This window comes from Ambystoma mexicanum, chromosome 12 (assembly GCF_040938575.1).
Source record: "Ambystoma mexicanum isolate Mex_15411 chromosome 12, UKY_AmexF1_1, whole genome shotgun sequence".
Lineage (NCBI taxonomy): Eukaryota > Metazoa > Chordata > Amphibia > Caudata > Ambystomatidae > Ambystoma > Ambystoma mexicanum.
In genome coordinates this window covers 998,504,630-998,522,942 of record NC_090936.1, presented here as the reverse complement: position 1 = coordinate 998,522,942, position 18,313 = coordinate 998,504,630, and the positions used below count along the sequence as shown (strand labels likewise).

At 47.0% G+C, this 18,313-nt stretch overlaps 1 protein-coding gene across 8 annotated transcripts in view; it reads left to right on the top strand.

Annotated features, from left to right (window-relative positions):
* The window catches only part of PPP6R2 (protein phosphatase 6 regulatory subunit 2), a 2,012,581-nt gene that overhangs the window by 1,358,207 nt on the left and 636,061 nt on the right, over positions 1-18,313 (top strand). For all 8 annotated transcript variants that reach the window (XR_011281892.1, XM_069629515.1, XM_069629514.1 and 5 more), the window contains one exon: positions 15,617-15,697. Coding sequence is in view for 7 of the 8 variants with exons in the window: in XM_069629515.1 (XP_069485616.1) it covers positions 15,617-15,697 (81 nt within the window). In the remaining variant the exon portion in view is untranslated. The remainder of the gene's footprint in view (positions 1-15,616; positions 15,698-18,313) is intronic.

Sequence of the window (18,313 nt, the reverse complement as noted above, 5' to 3'; positions counted from 1 at the left end):
GAAAGCAACATTGCTTTTTCTGTGCAGTCCCGGAGGATCAAATACTTGGGGGTTAAAATCAAGCCATCCCTATCGGAGTGGTATGCCGCTAATAACCCATGCACGTTAGGCGCAATAAGGAAGGAATATCGGAAATGGAGGAACCTTGGGGTTCCCATGGATGGGAAGAATGGCAGCAGTGAAAATGGTCATGCTCCCTCGGTTGCTCTATTTGTTTCAGGCGATACCACCTGCAGTGCCGCCAGTTTTTTTCAGGGAACTAGGGAAAGCAACCAGGGTATTTATTTGGGAGGGAATTAGGCCACAAATCGGCTGCCACCTACTGAATTGCACCAAAAAAGCTGGACGGTTTAGCTCTTCCCAACTTCCAGCAATATTATGAGGCAGCACACCTGAGGGTGATACGGGAATGGTTCTTGCAGAACAATGGGAAACAATGGACCCAGATGGACATGGCGGTAACCCAACATGATTTGGGAGAGGTCTTGTGGCTTCCACGCCACCTTGCGCCTAACACTTATACATGAGCGCTATCACAAAGTCACTAGCGGACACATGGGACAAAGTGGTGAAAAAGCAGGGGATCACGACGTTCCCATCACTGTTCACCGTGATTTTAAATAACAAGGAGTTCACACCAGGATTGGAGAGGGGGGCTGCAGGACGATCAGACACATTTTCTGGAAAAAAGAGTGAAATCCTTTCTAGAGTGCAAACAAGATTTCGGAGTAGGAGGAAGAGGGACATAAATATTTCCAGATGAGACACTGGGTAATGAATGGGGAAATTAGAGCAGCGGCCACCCGCCAGGTCACTCCATTTGAGAGGTTCCTATTGACAAACGACGGAACAAAGGGGCTGATCTCAAACCTATACAGGCTTCGGCATGAGGCTCCCACCCAGCGAGTATGGCTGTAAATGGGCCGGTGGGACCAGATGCTGGGAAAAGAGATTACTAGGGAGGAATGGGAAAGGCTTTGTAGAAGGATCCCTAAGGTGACAAAGGCAGTACAGCTCCAGGAAGCATGATACAAATACATATTCGTGTGGCACTACAGCCCAACCAGACTACACAGCATCTACCCGGAGGTATCCAAGGCTTGCTGGAGGGGGATGCAGGGAGGAGGGAACTGCAGTGCACATATGGTGGGATTTCCCAAAAATTAAGCCATTCTGGAAAGAGATTTGCCAGGCTCAGGCACAAGCCTCTGGGGAGGGGACGAAAGGGATCCCAAGCAGGTCCTGTTAGGATTGAAGGGAACGGGAACCGAGGGAGAAAGCAGGGGATGAGAAAAGGCAAGAGTGGTATTAACACTGCCAGCGATGGCCCTCATAGCTCCAAAATAGAAAGGTCTGATGATCCCAATGGAGCAGGACTGGCTACGAAAGATGTGTGAGCTGTTGGCGCTAGAATCGGCTATGTACGCCATGAACAACCACCTAGGGAAATTTACAACGGAATGGGGGAAACCTTGGCCTTCCTGAGGGGCGAATACAGGATCAAATGGTGCCCACAATGTTTGAAACTCCTGGACTTGAACTAACGACCCCCTGGGGTCACACCACTTGCAAATGAGGACTGCACGCTGCCGGGGAGGTGGGGGAGGGGGAGTTTACAATGTTTAATCAACAAAGGTCTCTTCTTGAAATAATAATTTCCACTTCTTCAAATGGCATCAATGATGTCCTGGGTGACAATGTTCTTCCACAATTTAGAAATGTCATAGAAGAAATGCAATTCCTTGTCAGATTCAAGAAAAACAACTTCTGGCAAGGTAAAAGAAAACAGCCTCTTGGTAGAACTTCTCGAGTCTTTCTTTGTAACTTATGTGTCAGAGTTTATATCTTTGTCAGGATGACTTCACAGCAACAGTACTTCCATCAGGATCATTCTCATACCTGATACACTTCTGTAAGGATTCACCATGTGGGTCTACCCACCTGCCCCATAGTGTTACACATTCAACTGAGCTTCTGAAGTGTAAATCTACTGACACCACAAGATTTATCACAGCTTCAAAAGTCTGCAACTTAGTGATTTTTAGTAACATTTCAGAAAAGACAATATTCACATTAGTGCTCCTCGACACCTTTGTATAGGCAAGGCACTCTTCCTCTGAACATTCACCTTTCAAAAGGGCCGCCTCTTGCCATTTGTCTTTATGTAGCATTAGTGTTTACCACAACTTCAACAGTTTGTATGTTTGCGACTTTGAACAACTTTTCAGAAAAGACAAGATCCACTTTACTGCCCCTCAACACTTCAAAGTAAGCAAGGCGCTCTTCTTCTGAACAACCACTTTGTTCAAAGGTCAGCCTCTTTGCACTCTTGTCTTTCTGCCACAACAATGTTTGCCCTTAATAATGTAATTCTACCTTTTCTCCTTATGGCTTTAATAATGTTAGTGATACCAATCTTTAGGGAACATTTGCATTCAGCAGGTTTCACCTTTTTACAACCTTGCATTCGCCTCTTTACTTTCTGCCCACCAAAGCAGCTTAACAGTATGCCTGTTAGTCTATTTTTTCTGAAGACCAAACTTGCACAACCTTTGGCATTTATATCCACCTCGCAAAGAAGCATGTATTTCCAAATGTCTGTTGCCATAGACTCTTGGTTGCATTCCGTAAAAAATATCAAGTTTTGTTCTGCAAAATATATTGCTATGCCACAATTTTACATTCCATTTTCAGTATTGTGGGGGATTTTTTCTTTACCAATAATATTCTTGGCCCTCAAACTCCACCCCTGTGGCCTGCTGGTAGTTATTTACAATGTTCAGGGGGCTTTGTTGGAGCATTCGGAACCTGAGATGAGGGGGCCGGACTGCTTTGTTGCCCAGCTCTCTGGGATGAATCAGCAATGATTAGCCAGAAAACCTGGCCTGGGACCCTTCTCATGTGGTCAGATGTTTTCTGATCCCGACTCTGGGGGTTATATTCTGTGGAAGGATCACATGAGGGGGTGGGACATCAGAAGGAATGGGAAACCCCCCTTATTTAACTTTTCCTGAAGCCCCACTCTTATAATGGTTTGTTGCAAAACAGAAATAAGAAAACCTAATTTTTCCTTTAGGGACGTCAATACCCAGAATTCTCGAAGTACTGGGACAAGGAAGAGGGCTGAAGAGGCATAATATTCCAGCAGCTGTCAGTTAATTTGTGCAGATGACCCACACCTGAGGGAGACTGGAAGGCGTAAAAGGCCCCCTCAGGTGCAGTCCATACAGGAGGAGTTGGCTTTGCTGCTTATGAGCAGAGGAAGTCCAAAACAAAAGGCACTTAGTTCGAGTTTTCAGCCCAGACAGAAACTGGAGAAAAAAGGACCCCAGGACCACTGCAGGGCAGATGCCACCTGCTGGTCTTGAGAGGGTGCTATCCCCAGAAACCTGAAGTGCAGAGGCTGTGTAGCAGTAAGCATGCAGGAGACTGTTTTTGGTGGCTGGCGTGCCTCTGTGTTCCTCAAGGCTGTATCTGATGGCTAGCATGCACTAGTGGGACTCCGGAGAAGAGGAGCTCCGATTGGAAGTGTCATGTATGAAGGCAGACTGACCAAAGAGGTTTGTCGTGTTGTGAAGAGCCAGAGCAGCAGAGGTCCTGTGAAACGCAAGGCTCATGTCTCGAGCGGTGAGTGACCCCGGAGTGCTCTGTCCCCGCTCGCAGGCTGCAAGCAGGTGTGCGAGTGAGACACTCGCGTAGGAGCAGAACAAGTGCAAAGCAGCACTCATGTGTGAATGAAAGTAATCCACACTTTTGTGTTGAATACCGAACAGTTGTAAAACGGAGGCAGCACTTGCCTTAAGAGTAAAAATAGTTCCCAAGTTATGTCTAACTAGGGAAAAGCAGCTACAACTTTATTTACAAAGCCAACTGATTGTAATCTTGAAAGTGGGAAAACCCAACTAACTGTGCGGGCGACTTTGTGAGTTGATGTCAGTAAGCATCCCAAGCCAAGAGAGGCTGAAAATAACACACACAATCTTGCCAATATTGTAAACCACAAATGGGGGCTAATGCAAGAGATGTAAACTCTGGAATGAAGTGCCTTAATTACAGACAACATCTGGTACAAGTTGGGAGGCCTACGCCTTGTCAAAACCGGGGGTGAGGTAGGTGGAGACCCTCTCCCTGTCAATCTTTGGTTGTTTGTGAAGTGGGGAAACAAGAGTGGCAAAAAGGCTGCCCTTCTGGGAACAAATATCCAGAAGGAGGGGAACATAATTTACAGAAAAGTATTGAAGAGCATCAGTGTGAATCTGGTCTTCCCTGAAAAGGTGTTGAAAGTCTTGAAGCTGTCATTTGTTGAATGCTGTGAAGCTGTTGTAACTTCTTGTCAGTGGACTTTGACTATATAAAGCACTTGTTGTGAAAGGCTGTTCGGGCAGGGGAGTATAGCCGAATGGATAACTTTTGGAAATTGTAGGCCTGGTAAGGAAGCAGACCAAGTGGAATTTGGAGAAGTGCTTCAAGGTGGTCCTAACAGAGACATTGCATGTTTTAGTAGTACGAGAGGAGGAGCCAAGCAAAGCTGTTGTAGAGAAGTTATATTTCCTGGAGTTGTTAAAGTTGCGAATCATCCTGACCAATGTAAACATTGTTGTTATTGAACTCAAAATCTGTTCAAAGAAGAATCTGTGTTGGAACTTTATAATGACAAGTTGAAGTTAAATCAGACTATATTAGACCTTTGATGCAAACTTGGATTTCCTTGTTTCTTTTCTTGAACTGTAAAGCAGAATCAGGTTTAAAACCTGGGGAAAGGGGAGTTCACCCAGGTTCTGAAAAGTGACTTTGGTTACTTTATGAACTCAATCATTGTTTTGAACTGCGATTTATTTCCTTGTTTTTGTTATGTTTAATTGGGAGGGACAGATATCCTTTGTTAGCGTTTCCTTTATTTTAGGCAGGTCAGGTTAGGGATAGTGAGGCATTTATCCAAACTTATATTCTAATAAAATGGCATTTGTTGAGGAAACCTCACAACGTGTCCCGCATCACATTTCTGACCCCTCATATCTCAGAGAGGAGGTGACATTATCCTCCCTTCTCCCCAGCCAGGGCAAGAAGACGGTGGGGGAGCGACTACTGCGTGGCTTTGTGGTAAACGCTAATGATAGTAAAAAAAAAAGTGAATGCAAGGTGTCAGAGGGTGAAGGAGCAGCAGATGGAGGAGAATGGGGAGAGAAGATAGGAAGGGAATTGATTTTTTTCTTTTCTTTTTTTTTTTCTTTTTTAGTTTTCCACACTTTTGCTCTTTTGCTGAAATACTTCTCCCTCAAAATGTTTGCCTTTTTTTTACCATTTCTTTTCCTGCAGAAATGCAGATGGTGAGTTGGGGTGTAAAGGTATATAGAAAGTGGAGGATGTGAGGTTGCACAAGAAGTGCAGGGGTGACGGGGGGGGGAGTTCATTGCGGATAAAAAAAGTGGTACAAATCGGCAAAATAAATTCAGCAAAAGGGTATTTTGGCAAACAAGTTGGGCAAACCTTGTAGATCCGAGTTGTCCGCGCTGTTTCCCTTTTGCACACAGTTTGTACTGTTTTTTTCTTTTATTTTTGTATAGCTTAGTTTATGCATATATGTGGAATCAAATGAGCACACCTTTTGTTCTTCGAAAATCTGTCTCACTGATCAAAAATGATCTAAACTCTAGTTTTGACAATTCCAAATTCTAGAAAAATGATTGATATTATTGGTTACTTATAACGTGCTTAATACCCAGAGGTTTCTTACCGCAGACCCGGGCATCGAGCCTGTGTTGCTCTGTGTCGTCTTGCTTCCAAGGCTAGCACGTTGCCCCTGAGCTATCCTCCTGTCCCAATTATCTCAAATAATTATGATGGAAGGTAAATGCAATGAATGTAAGTCTTACTCCCTAATTTTGTATTTACACAGTTCTATTTTTAACAATAAATGTATTCAGGCATGAAGAAGTGTATTACAGTACAGTTAACTGACAACCTTTGATTAAATACATTGAGCGTGCCAGTGCTCATTTCATAGACCTGGAAAAACTCAAAACCTAGTTACAAAACATTCAAAGGTGACGATTAAAGCAGTCATTAAATGAAACCATTTATATCAATGCAATTCATTACTCCATTATAATTAATATATTTTAAAAATAGAACTTGCTACACTCCGCTAAACGTCTTCCTTATTGAGTGTAAACCTCAGAGATCACATTTGTTGCCAAAGGGACAATTACATTTTTTAAATCCTAGTTGGTACACACTGTTCAGCTTCTTCATGGGCTACCAGTAATGACTAGTTTCATTGATTAACCCAATCATTGATAGTGTGGAGGTCTCGTCTTCCTCAGGATGTATGTTTTTCTAGAAAGATGCATTGAACTCCAATTAGACCTTCTATAGTTTACTTGAATGAATAAATCTTGAATTATTTGTTAGACATACCTTCAAGCACTCTGGAGATCAGCTTTTCGCAAAATTCTGACCATAGCCATGTCTGAATAAAATAAAGTAGCAGCTAATAAATCTACTTTCTTTACTTAAAACTCACCTCAACAAATGTTATGGGCGTTCAAGTGATCGTTCAAGTGATATAAATAAACTAGCGGAAATACTTTATCAGCAATTTAAAGGATTCCTCAATCCTTGCTTTGGAACTTGATACTATCAGGCAACACGTACACCTCTGTAGAGTAGAGAGGAATAACCAATACCTTTGTAACATGTATAATGACTTTTCAATAGCTGACGCTTTTGTCCACTGAACCCACCTCGATCTGCACCCAACACAGAGTAATTGAAATTAAAAGATAGGCCGTACTAAGAATCATCATGACTTCACTGCATGTCATCAGAGAGGAGTCATAAATGCTGGAGAGGTTTTAGAGTTGCGCTTTTCTTCTGCATATTGTGATAAATGCTTGGATATCATCCCTTCTCCCCTACGGGGGAGCCCTTTCCCATGAGGCCAGAGAGATGAGACAGCTATCCGATAGTCCCCCCTGGGGGTGGTACGTAGCAGGTGGATCTCATGGGTGGGGATCCCCCCCCGTGGGACTAGGGATGAATGTTCGGGGAGAATGCAGTATTTCCAAAACTTATCCCCACCTCCCTCTTTCTCCTAGCCTATACAGGGTCCCATAATTCCACACACTTTCATGCACTTCTGTAGGGTAGATGGTTTGGCCTCCCTAAAGTACTTTGTCGAAGAAGAGGAGGGACTTCCTGTGTGAGTCATATACAGAAACTGGGACAAAGAGCACAAGTAACCCAGTTGAGCTTGAGAACATCAATACTGAGACGAGAAATGGGGCGTGGCTAGGAAGCCATGTGAAAGGACGTGTCTGTACGGGGGCTCCCGAAGATCCGCACATTATCCGACTGAAAACAGTGCAAGGACCGATGCAATTTGGCTGAAACTGATATGACTGCGCGCATGAATCTCAGGTGAACGTGAGGTTATGTTTCGATACGGGCCTGCACCGTGAGAGCGCAACAAAAAGCTAAAAGAAGATCTGGAGGCGAGAGTGCGATGAACGAGAAAATGGCCGCCGCCGCCGAACAAAGGAACAAAGGGGTGCTTGATCTGGGCGCCTGTCGGTCGCACTGGAGCATGGTGGTGGTGTAGGTGCATGACGCGGGCGCATCGAGGTCATTAAGGACACCCAGTCCTGCGAGGCCGACGGCGTGGACCTGGGAAGGGAGCAGGGCCTGATCGAAGATACTTTATGACCGGATCGTGCGGTGTGACCGGGAACTGTGCCCCGGCCCTTTGTGGCCTAAAGTGGACCTCAGAGGGTGAGACGCGACCTGGCTTCGCTAGGTAATAGACAAGATGGCCGGGGGTGCCGGAGGACAGAGGAACTTTGTGTCTGAGAAGTGGTGATAACAATGGGGCACCCGCAGAGCGCACTGTGAAACCCTGCCCCAGATCCGAGCGGGGATTGAAGGACGTGAGACATGTCTAACAAGCCCCTGAGAGCGAAGACCAAACAGCACACGCTCGACGAATACGCTAAAACGCCTCCCGGCCCAGACGGAGCCAAAAGCAAGGACAAAACGCAAGCCAAGGAAATGGCCGCCGGGGGTGCGAACCACGAGGTCCTCGCTGCGATCGCAGACCTGAAAGCGACCTGGGAGACCAAGCTCCAGCTCGCTGTGGCTGAACTGAAGACCGCAATGGAACTCCAGGTTGGGGCAGTGCAGGAAGACGTGAACCTCCTAAGGCAGGACGTGCGTACCCTGGCAGAGCGCACAGAGACTTTGGAGAAAGAATTGGGCCCTACCGCGGCGGACTGCGCTGTGCATAAGCGTGAACTCCATGCCCTGGTGCAACGCGTGGGCAACTTGGAGAGCAGGGCGGAGGAGGCAGAAGGGCGCGCCCGGAGGAACAACATTCGTATCGTAGGCCTGCCGGAGGGAACTGAGGGCCACAATCCAACGGAATTTATTGAAAACATGCTACTGCAGGAGATCACGGGAGGCACCCTGTCGCAGGGTTTTGCGGTTGAGAGAGCGCACAGGGCCTTAACTAGGAAGCCACCACCGGGAAACCCGCCCAGGCCAGTGATAGCTAAGATCCTTAATTACCGGGACCGAGAAAGGATCCTTGAACACTTCCGCAAGGGAGGCACAATACAACGAGGAGCGGCGAATATAACGGCCTATCCCGACTACACCCTGCAGGTACAGCGCAGTCGTATGAACTTCGGAACGGTGAAGAGGAGATTGCGGGAAGCAGGGCTTAAATACATGTTGCTCTATCCGGCCAAACTGAAGGTTTTCTTTCAGAGCAAGCTATTGTTCTTTGTCACCCCGGAGGATGCTATGGAGTGGTTGGATGCACACAACTGCCCTCAGGAGTCAGATGTTCAGAAGGCCGGTGGAAAATAAAGGACGAGATAAGTAACGCTGTAGGCCCGGTCGGGTCATGAACATTGGGACTAGATTATAGTCACTGGACTCGCTTAAGAACATGCGCGCGTCAGGGGTTATGAAACGTGGTCCTTGCGCGGACATGGTTGCGAAGATGAGGAGCCGCCTGAAGCCACCCTTCACACCCCCTTTTTGTGTTTAGTTTAGTCACTGTTAGTGGGGTGACACCCTGTCGGGTTCTCTATTTGGGTTTCCAAGGAGGACCGAACACAGGGATGCCTGAGATCCAGGGATGGAGCTGGGCAGTGGTTGGGGGTAGGGGCTTGGGGGGGAGTTTTAGTTTTTGTATGAGCCTGGGGGTGAAACCGGGAGTGGGTGTTCGCAAAGTGGGGAGGGATTGCCTCGGACGGGGGGAGGAAACTACTGATAGGCCATGGGAGACCTCAAGATATTAACGTGGAACGTTAGGGGGCTTAACAGTTATCTTAAGCGAAATAAAGTCATGTTGTATCTTAAGAGGCAGAAGATAGACGTAGCCCTGCTACAGGAGACACATCTAAAGCGAGAGAAACTGGAGCTGGTAGGGAGGAAGTGGGAGGGAACAGTGGTAGGATCAACGTACTCCGCCTATGCCAGAGGAGTGCTGGTGTGGGTGGCGCCACACGTCCCATTCAAGCTAATTGAGGAGGTTGTGGAGGAGGATGGGAGGTTGGTTATGGTGAGGGGGATGGTAGAGAACAAAGTAGTGTGCATTGTAAACACATAGGCGCCTAACCAGGAAACGGCGACATATTTTAGGACGCTGTGCACCAAGCTCAGTGTTGGGATGGGGGGCACGGTGATATGGGGTGGTGACTTTAATTGCGTGTTGAACCCCACGGAAGATAGGTCGGATGACAAGATGGCTGGGCCCAGTCCGGCGGCTAGGGTATTGCAGACGCTGCTGGCGGATTTTGGCCTAGTTGATGTGTGGAGAGCGAAACACCCGAGCGCGAGACAATACTCGCACTATTCGGCTCCGCATCTACTGCACACGAGGCTTGATTACTTTTTCACTACGCCAGACATAGTCGCGGAGTGCGACCATATAGACTACAGGGCGAGGGTCCTCTCTGACCACTCGCCCCTGGTCATGCGATGGCAACTGTATTCCCCACGAGCGCGTATTCCAACATGGCGCCTAAGGGCGGAGGCGCTCAAAGACCCCGCCTTCAGAGAGGATATTAGGGAAGAGATAACTGCTTATTTTGAGGTGAATAAAGGGAGCGTTAAGTCGGCTGGCACCTTATGGGAGGCCTTTAAGGTCGTAATGCGGGGGATCGCCATTGCGAAGTCTAAGGGATTGATGGGGGGAGTCCTGGCGGATTTGCATAGAGCTGAGACTGCGCTGGAGGAGGAGTTGAAAGGTGGTGGGACAGATGCGGAGGCGGTCTCCAAATTGCAACAAGAGTGTGCGGAACATTGGGACAGGCTCTGTAATTTGAACTATAGAAAGTATATTGAGAGACTGCATGCGGGGGGAGATAAAACGGGCCGACTCTTAGCTTGGCTGTACAAGAGTGAGACCCCACGATCCCCGATCAGAATGGTAACCAATGAAAAGGGGGAGGAGGTAGACACCCAAGAAGGCGTGAACAGGGCATTCGTGGAATACTATAAGGTCCTATATGAAGATTGCGAGGGGGGCAGCCAGGAGGAGATAGACGAAGTGCTGGAAGATGTAGGCTTGCCCAAGGTCAGCGATGAGGAGCGAGAGGAGCTGGATGCTCCAATCACCCTGGAAGAGCTGAAGGAGATTGTGAGACAGTTGCCCACTAGTAAGGCCCCAGGGGCAGATGGGTTCCCCAGTGAATTTTATAAAGTTTATGCAGAGGAAGTGCTCCCGCCCATGTTGGAAATGCTCAACGAAGCGTACGAGATGGGACGGTTGCCGGAGTCACTTAGGGAGGCGATTATAATACCGCTCCCCAAGCCAAATAAACCGGGACATGATTGTGGCTCCTACAGGCCCCTGTCGATGCTGAACCAAGATAGTAAGATCCTGACAGCTGTCCTGGCTACTAGAATGCGTAGAGTGATCGGCAAGTTGATCCACCCTGACCAGACGGGCTATGTCCCTAATAGGAACATCACTCACAACCACAGGCGCCTCCACAGGGTGGTCGAGTGGGGTGGTAGTGAGGACGGCGAAATGGCGATAGTAGCATTGGACGCGGTTAAGGCGTTCGACTCTGTTCGGTGGCCTTGGCTGCTAGCGGCTCTGAAAGGGTACGGGATGGGACCAGGTTATGTTAGGTGGGCCGAGATGTTATACAGTGCACCACTGGCCAGGGTCCGTACGGGCGCAGTGGTGTCAGAGAGATGGCAGTTGGGCAGAGGCACTAGGCAGGGGTGTCCTTGGTCCCCAATGTTGTACATCCTGGCCCTAGAACCCTTAGCGATTTACCTCCGGCAGCAATATGACCCGGTCGGCATTGATGTGAGTGGAGTGTGTCACCTCATATCCCTGTATGCAGATGATATGCTGTTATACCTAAGATACCCAGAAGAAAATTTGCAGTATGTCTTAGAGGTGATGGGGAGGTATGCCTGGTTGTCCGGTATAGCGGTAAACCCTCAGAAATCCACTCTATTTCCGCTGGGGAGCTATGTGGGGACTCCAGTGGAGAGGTTGCCAGTGTTGCAGATCCCGTGGGCGACGAGATCCTTTAGGTACTTGGGGATTGATGTGTATCATACGACCGTGGAAGAGCACAAGCATAACACCGAACTTGCTGTGGGGAAGATCGAGAAATGTATGAGGTTCTGGGAAAGATTACCACTAGCGATGATGGGCCGAGGAGCCATGCTTAAAATGGTAGTGCTGCCCAGGCTTCTGCATTATTTTAACAACATCCCCTACATGATTCCTAAGAAGTTTTTTGTGAGGCTACATAGTGTTTGCAGAGAATTCCTGTGGCACGGCATGCGCAACAGAGTCGCACTGTGGAAGCTGCAGAACTTCTATGAGAAGGGCGGAATCAAGCTGCCGAACTTTGAGGCATATTATGTGGCAGCGCAGCTACAATATGTGTCCAGGTGGCTCTCTGATGAAGAGACCCCTGAACACAGGCTGTTTGGGAAGGATTGCTCCCCTTTTTACTTGCGAGAGGTGATCTGGGTGGCCAATGCATGCATGAGGGAGCGGCCTAGTATGCTAGCTTTGGGACGGAACATGTGGAAACGGGCCTGCCGGATGATGGGCAACCTTTTGCCGTGTGTGTTGCAGTTCCCATTGGTCGCACTGGCGAAGGGAGACGGGCAGCACAGGGCAACCATTCGGATATACTGGGAGTCAGTGGGGTTGGTCACCATGGGAGATATTTGGCAGGATGGGACCATCTTGGAGTTCGAAGAATTAGAGGCAGGGTCGGGACTGCACAGAGGTCAATATATGACATATCACAGGATAGTGCAAGAGATCCGGAATAGGTGGCCCGAAACTACCCTGGCCGATGAACCGGATGCTCCGGTGGAAATACTATATGACACATCGGAGGGCGGGCATGAGGTCTCTAGGTTGTACGAGATGTTGATGACGAAGGCTGGGAGCGATTTAGAGCACTTGAGACTGGAATGGGAAACTGAGAAGGGGGCCCCGATGGCAGATGGGCTGTGGGAGCGAGCCCTCGGGTATCATAAAAAAGTATCGAGAAATGCCAGGTTTAAGCAAATACAGCTTTATATAACGCACAGAGCATACCTGACCCCTTTGAGAATATCCAAATTTCGGGGTGTTGGACGCCAGGCGTGCCCCAAGTGCGACGAGGAGAATGCAGACATGATACACATGTTTTGGGCGTGCCCAGTAATTGCAAGCTATTGGGGTGAGGTGGCGCAGAAGCTGGCAGGAAAGGGTGTTACGCTCAAAGTGGATTCAGCCTGGGCCTGCTTACTGGGGGGATATCCCAGAGCGCGTAAACTTAGACATGTCGATAAATTGAAAGATCTGGCTTATGTGCTTGCTAAACGTAGGATTGCCATGGGTTGGAAGGAGTGTCATAAGCCACGAACGGAGGTCTGGTGGAGGGATCTCCAAAAATGGGCGGAGGCCGAGACGGCTGTGTGGCGAGATGCCAGTATCGCAGGGGAGGACGAGGAAATGTGCTCTCTTGCGGCATGGAAACTGTTGATAGCTGAACTGTTTGGAACGGGGTCAGCTTCAATTGACTCAGAGTGATGACGCCCCCTCGCCCACAGCGGATACCAAAGGCGAACACCATACAGGCTCATAGGGGGGAGGGATGGGGATTGCAGTGTTGTTTGTTGTTAAACGTGTTTATTTATGTTTAAGTTGTAATGTTGTGTGGTTTATATATATAAAATAAAAATATATTTAAAAAAAAAAATACTGAGACGAGAAAGAGGCGCAGAACAATGTAGAGTGCCCTGCGGAACCAACATGAGTGGCCTAGACAACTTGGAACTAGTACATCCAACACGATAATAAAAACGGAAGAAGGACTTCACAGGTTGTCAGATCCATCCTGGAGGATCCAGGAAACTCAAAACGAGCAGGAGCAACAGACACCAGGAGTGCAGGCCCAAACCCTTGGTCACCGACTGAGGCATCCCCCGACTGCTCCACCGAGGTGAGACCAGGGCAGACAGTCGACTTGGAAAGTTGGCGCGTGAGCAAAGTTTGAAACCCGCAGCCCAAGAGCGAGGGGACACTGAGGACCGTGAGAAGCCTGCATGGGGAGGAGAAGCCCACGGACAGCCGGAGATCGCCAGGAAGAACCCTGGACAGTACCAGGTGGCCGGGACGGTTGGTGGGAAGGGGAGAAAAGTCACAAAGAACGGGTCTGGGTCTAACAAACTGCCTCCAAAGTCATCTTTTTCGTCACAGTACCTGGCAGGATAGTGAACCAGGTCTGCAACATCAAGAGGAGAGAATCTTGCGGGTCTGGGACCCGCAGCTTTTTATGAAGGGTAACCAAAGTCCTCTTCATAGTCACAGTACCTGGCAGGGTAGCGAGCCACGTGGGCTGTGAGATAACCGAGAAAGACCTGGGGAAGGCATTCATTCCTCTTGGTGTTTGTGAACATTGAGAAATGCCAAGAGAAGGGAGTCCTCCTTTTGGCATTGTGAAAAGCCTAAGACAGGCCAGGGGAAGGCCAGTCTTTGTGACCTTTTGAGAAAGGCCGGGGAAAGGGAGTCATTCCCCCTGGTTGTGAACATTTTGATAAGCCTGAGAAAGACCTATGAAAGGGAGTCGTTGTCTCAAGGTTTTGAAGTTGGAACATTTCTTTATTTGTGAACTGAGACTTTTCAATCTGGAACCTATTGTGGTGCCTTTGAAAGGGACTGCAACCTGCGGAAGGGAATCATTCCATCAGGAAGTAGTCCCTCCAGACTATTGGCATGGAAGTCCGCTCTACAGGAAAAGGGATCCATTTGTACAAGCAGCTTTGTACAAAGATTGCTCTCCAATAGCATCAGAGAGGGTTTACTTTATTGTCTAGTTCATTTTGGCAGTAAAGCTTATGTTTTGGCACTAACCATTTCCTGACATTGTTCTTAGGACATAAAATATGGAAAAACTGACTGGCGCAGATAAGAAATGTGTGCGTAATGAATGCCCTTTCTGGCCTTTGAGGGATGAGTAGAGAGGACTCTTGTCCAGTGAGATTTGATATGGGCTGTTAAAAAATAAAAAAAAAAATAAAAAGTTTTACTTTCCTGCAGTTTTGTTTCTCCCTGTAAGAACAGTTTCTTTTTTTTAATAAATATACTGTAGTTAGTGGGTTGGTAGCATGTAAGAAGGGATGAGGGAGTGTAAATGTGGTTGTATTTGATTGCTGCCGTTTATTTGATGGTTATACTTGCTCCACAACATAGCTAATAAAAAGAATTTAAAATAAAAATACTAGGAAGCTATTTTACTTTTGCACCAAGAGCAAATGACTACTCAGCTCTGTAGTCTTTAAAGATATATGAGTGAAGAGTTTACAGTTGCCTTTAACACTGGCACACTTGATGAGAGAACAGTTGTGGTGCCCATTGAGGCTTTGGATGTACTTGTGTACAGGCGCGTTATAGATTACCTATATCATATTATAAAACCATGCTAGAAGAAAATAGGTCACCACACAAAAAGCCAGCCAAAGTACAATGTGGATTAATTGAGCTGCGAAAAGGGGAATCTGTGGCCTACCACTCAACTGTGAATTTGCCTTTTATAGTGCCCTGTTCTCATGGTATTCCGATTCCGGACAATCGAGCCTTGTCAAGGCCAATGCAAAGTGGGTACATAAGATACTAGTTGTCATTGACACATGGTAGAGGGTTAAAGTCCTAGTTGTCCATGCGATTAAAAATCATAATTGATTCATCCAGAGAGAAATTAAATTTAAATACACATGCTTGTGCTTGCATCCTATTTCCTGGGTCTCAGCATTTTAACTCTCTTGGCTTTCAGAGATTTCTGTCTACCCAGGCTTCACCTAGCAATAGGACTACATCAGATACTAGAGCTTCCAGCGCAGTGCTGGAACACATTGAAAGACATTCGAATGAAAGCAATCATGGCACGGCTGCTTTTTGTATAACCCATCGGAAATCTGGTAATGCACAGATTTGAAGCTTTGCCAGGTTATTCTTGGTGATGTATTTTTCTGATCTTATTTGTCCTTCTGAATGTGGATATTACAGTATACACTTGTAACTCTAACCTTCTTCCCATTTGTCTGAGCCAGCTTTCTCTTATGTTTTTTTGGCTTATTTCAGGTAAGCACCCACCACTTTCATTCTTCCAGTGAAGATGAGGATATCGACGGCGCCTTCCCTAATGAACTCTCTCTACAACAGGTAAATGTTATATTTCTTACGTGTGCTGTTTATTCGTGAGTTTATTAGATTTAGTTAACATGTTTTTTATAGATTATGGTTTATTATTATGGTTTATGTTGAAACCAACCTTATTTTATGTTCTCTCATGAGTACTCACCATGCAACTGTGCAGAACAGCACCTCAGTCATAATTAGCGAGATGATGCGGCAAGACAGTGCTAAGCCACAATTGGTCGGCAGAGACTGGAAATTTGCCAGAAGGCTGTGACGTAATCTCTACTAAAGGATTACACTTCATCTTTTGCCAAGGACTTCACTGGACAGCTTTTAAAACCCCAGGTTGGCAAAGAGATACTTGCCACGGGCATGAACTGGATTAGAAGATATGTCTACCTTCTTTCAATCCCGCAGAAACAAAAGTGACTTTCTTTTTCCACTCTTATGTACACAATTACAACTCAGTACTTTTCTAGAGAGGTTGAATGCCATTACAATTCCACATCTACCCGGCCGGTGGAGGGCTACAGAATTCCACTGACACGTTAAACACCTTCGGTTTCACATGGGAGCCTTGCAGAATGCAAAAAAACCTTGTCTGAACAGAAAAACAAGGTGTTTTTCTCTTGCTTCAGCAAATGCAAACAGTGGTCAGAAATGAGCTTTCACTTGAGCTTGGAGTCAAATGTTCACTTGTGCACTCAGAATGCATTTCAATAGACTCCATCTTTGAGTCAAAGATATTACATTTTTTAAGTGCATTACACCAGGCCAGGGTGTCGTCGGGTCTGTGTGCGTGCCTGGAGGACGTGAAGAGCTGGATGGACCAGAATTGTCTTAAACCGAATGGGGAGAAAACTGAAATCTTGGTGGGTTCTTCTGTCTCTACTTATTGGTCGCCTTCATTCTGGCTGCCTTCACTTGGTGACTTTCCTAATCCAGTGATGCTGGTTAAGAATTTGGGAGTTGTTTTCTGTTCCTTATTGTCTATGGCCCCACAGGATAGTGCTGTATGCAAGACTGGACAATTCTTTTTGCAGACCTTTCATAAAATACTACCCTTTATCCCAAGGCACTTACGTCCCTTGGTTGTGGCTTCTATTGTGAATAGTCGGATTGATATTGTGATGCTCTGGGTCTGGCCTAACCCCTGGGTTTGATACACATACTTCAGCTCTTACAGAATATGACTGCTCGGGTTGCCCCTACAGCTCCCTTTGGTACCCATGTCAGTCCTGTTCTGCGGGCCTTCCATTGGCTCCCAGTGGCCAAGCGGATTAAGTTCAAGTTCCGCTGCGTGGTCCATCGCACCTACTATCGGCAAGGCACTGAGTACTTACAAGACAAATTTCCTCATTACATTCCTGATTGGACCTTGTGTTCTAGTAATGCCCACCTTGTAGTCACCCCTAAATTTCACCACTCTAGAATAGGTGGTTGTGCCTTCTCAGTGTCCGCTGGCAAGCTGTGGAATGCACTGCCTATTGCTTTCAGACGCAGGATAAATCATCTTGAATTCAGACACTCTTAAAACCCTACTCTTATAGATCCTTCTGCTCTGCTGTGTTTTTCCTTGTGCCAAGATGCCTTTTGGTGAACGTGCCCGCTACAAATTCCTGTAACATAACATAAAGTATGTTCCTTTAGGAAATGTGTAGTTTTAATCTGACTGACTAAATGTATCTTCTTGTTTTAGGTATGATTCTCATTGTGTAAAACCCTATGAAAGCCTAGAAATCTGTGCTCGGGGGCTATTTTCTTTGCACAGTGATACTTTGCCAGTCTCCCTGTGCCTTTCCCTTCAGCTATACAGAAATAAATGCTGAGGGTATCGTATTGGATTTATTGGGCAGGTTTCCTCAGTTATCTGTAAGTCTTGAGAGCTGTGGCTCTGGCGTGAGCCCCCTATTTGTATGCCGTCCCTGGTACACCACCCTTTTTCCCTAGTGAGCCCTCAACAAAGACCTCACTAATGGTGCAACACTGTTTTGTGCTCCCTGAGATACCGTACGCCTCGCAGGGTGTGGTGCCATAAAGGTACCCTTATTTAACACATCCCCACACAAAGATGGATTTGCATAAAGCTCACTGCGGACCGATTCTGAGTTGCTTCCCTATTCTGGTGCATAAAGAAAGACACGGTCTACTCAAACACTATCAAGGTGTAGTGTGACTGATCAGTAGGCTTAGACCAGGGAGAGTGTGAGAGTGGGGAAGGGTTCAATTAAGCATGCACAGCACTCTCTTAATGCAAGTTAGGCAGAATGTATAAAGAAGAGTTACATTTATTTAGGTATTGAAAATGTCATAAAACCATTACCATGATCTTGTCGAGAGGGGATGGGAACCCCTCTTAGCCAGGGATGGGGAGCCTACCAGGCAGAAGTCCCATTCCAGTCCTACCCCGGAGGACGGTGGCAGTTGAGAGCCCCAATTCCTAACCAACCCCCACACCCTCAGCATGTTTTCCTGCCATACCCTTTGTATCATGCTGTGCCTCCTTAGCAAGATGCATGCCAGTGTCTGTTTTGTCTAATGCCGAAGGGGGAGCAACGAGAAGCATCAGAGCATCTAGCACCACACTGCAGCCGCAGAAAAAGGCCTGACACCGTCTCTCCTGCAGAAGTGTTAATTGTC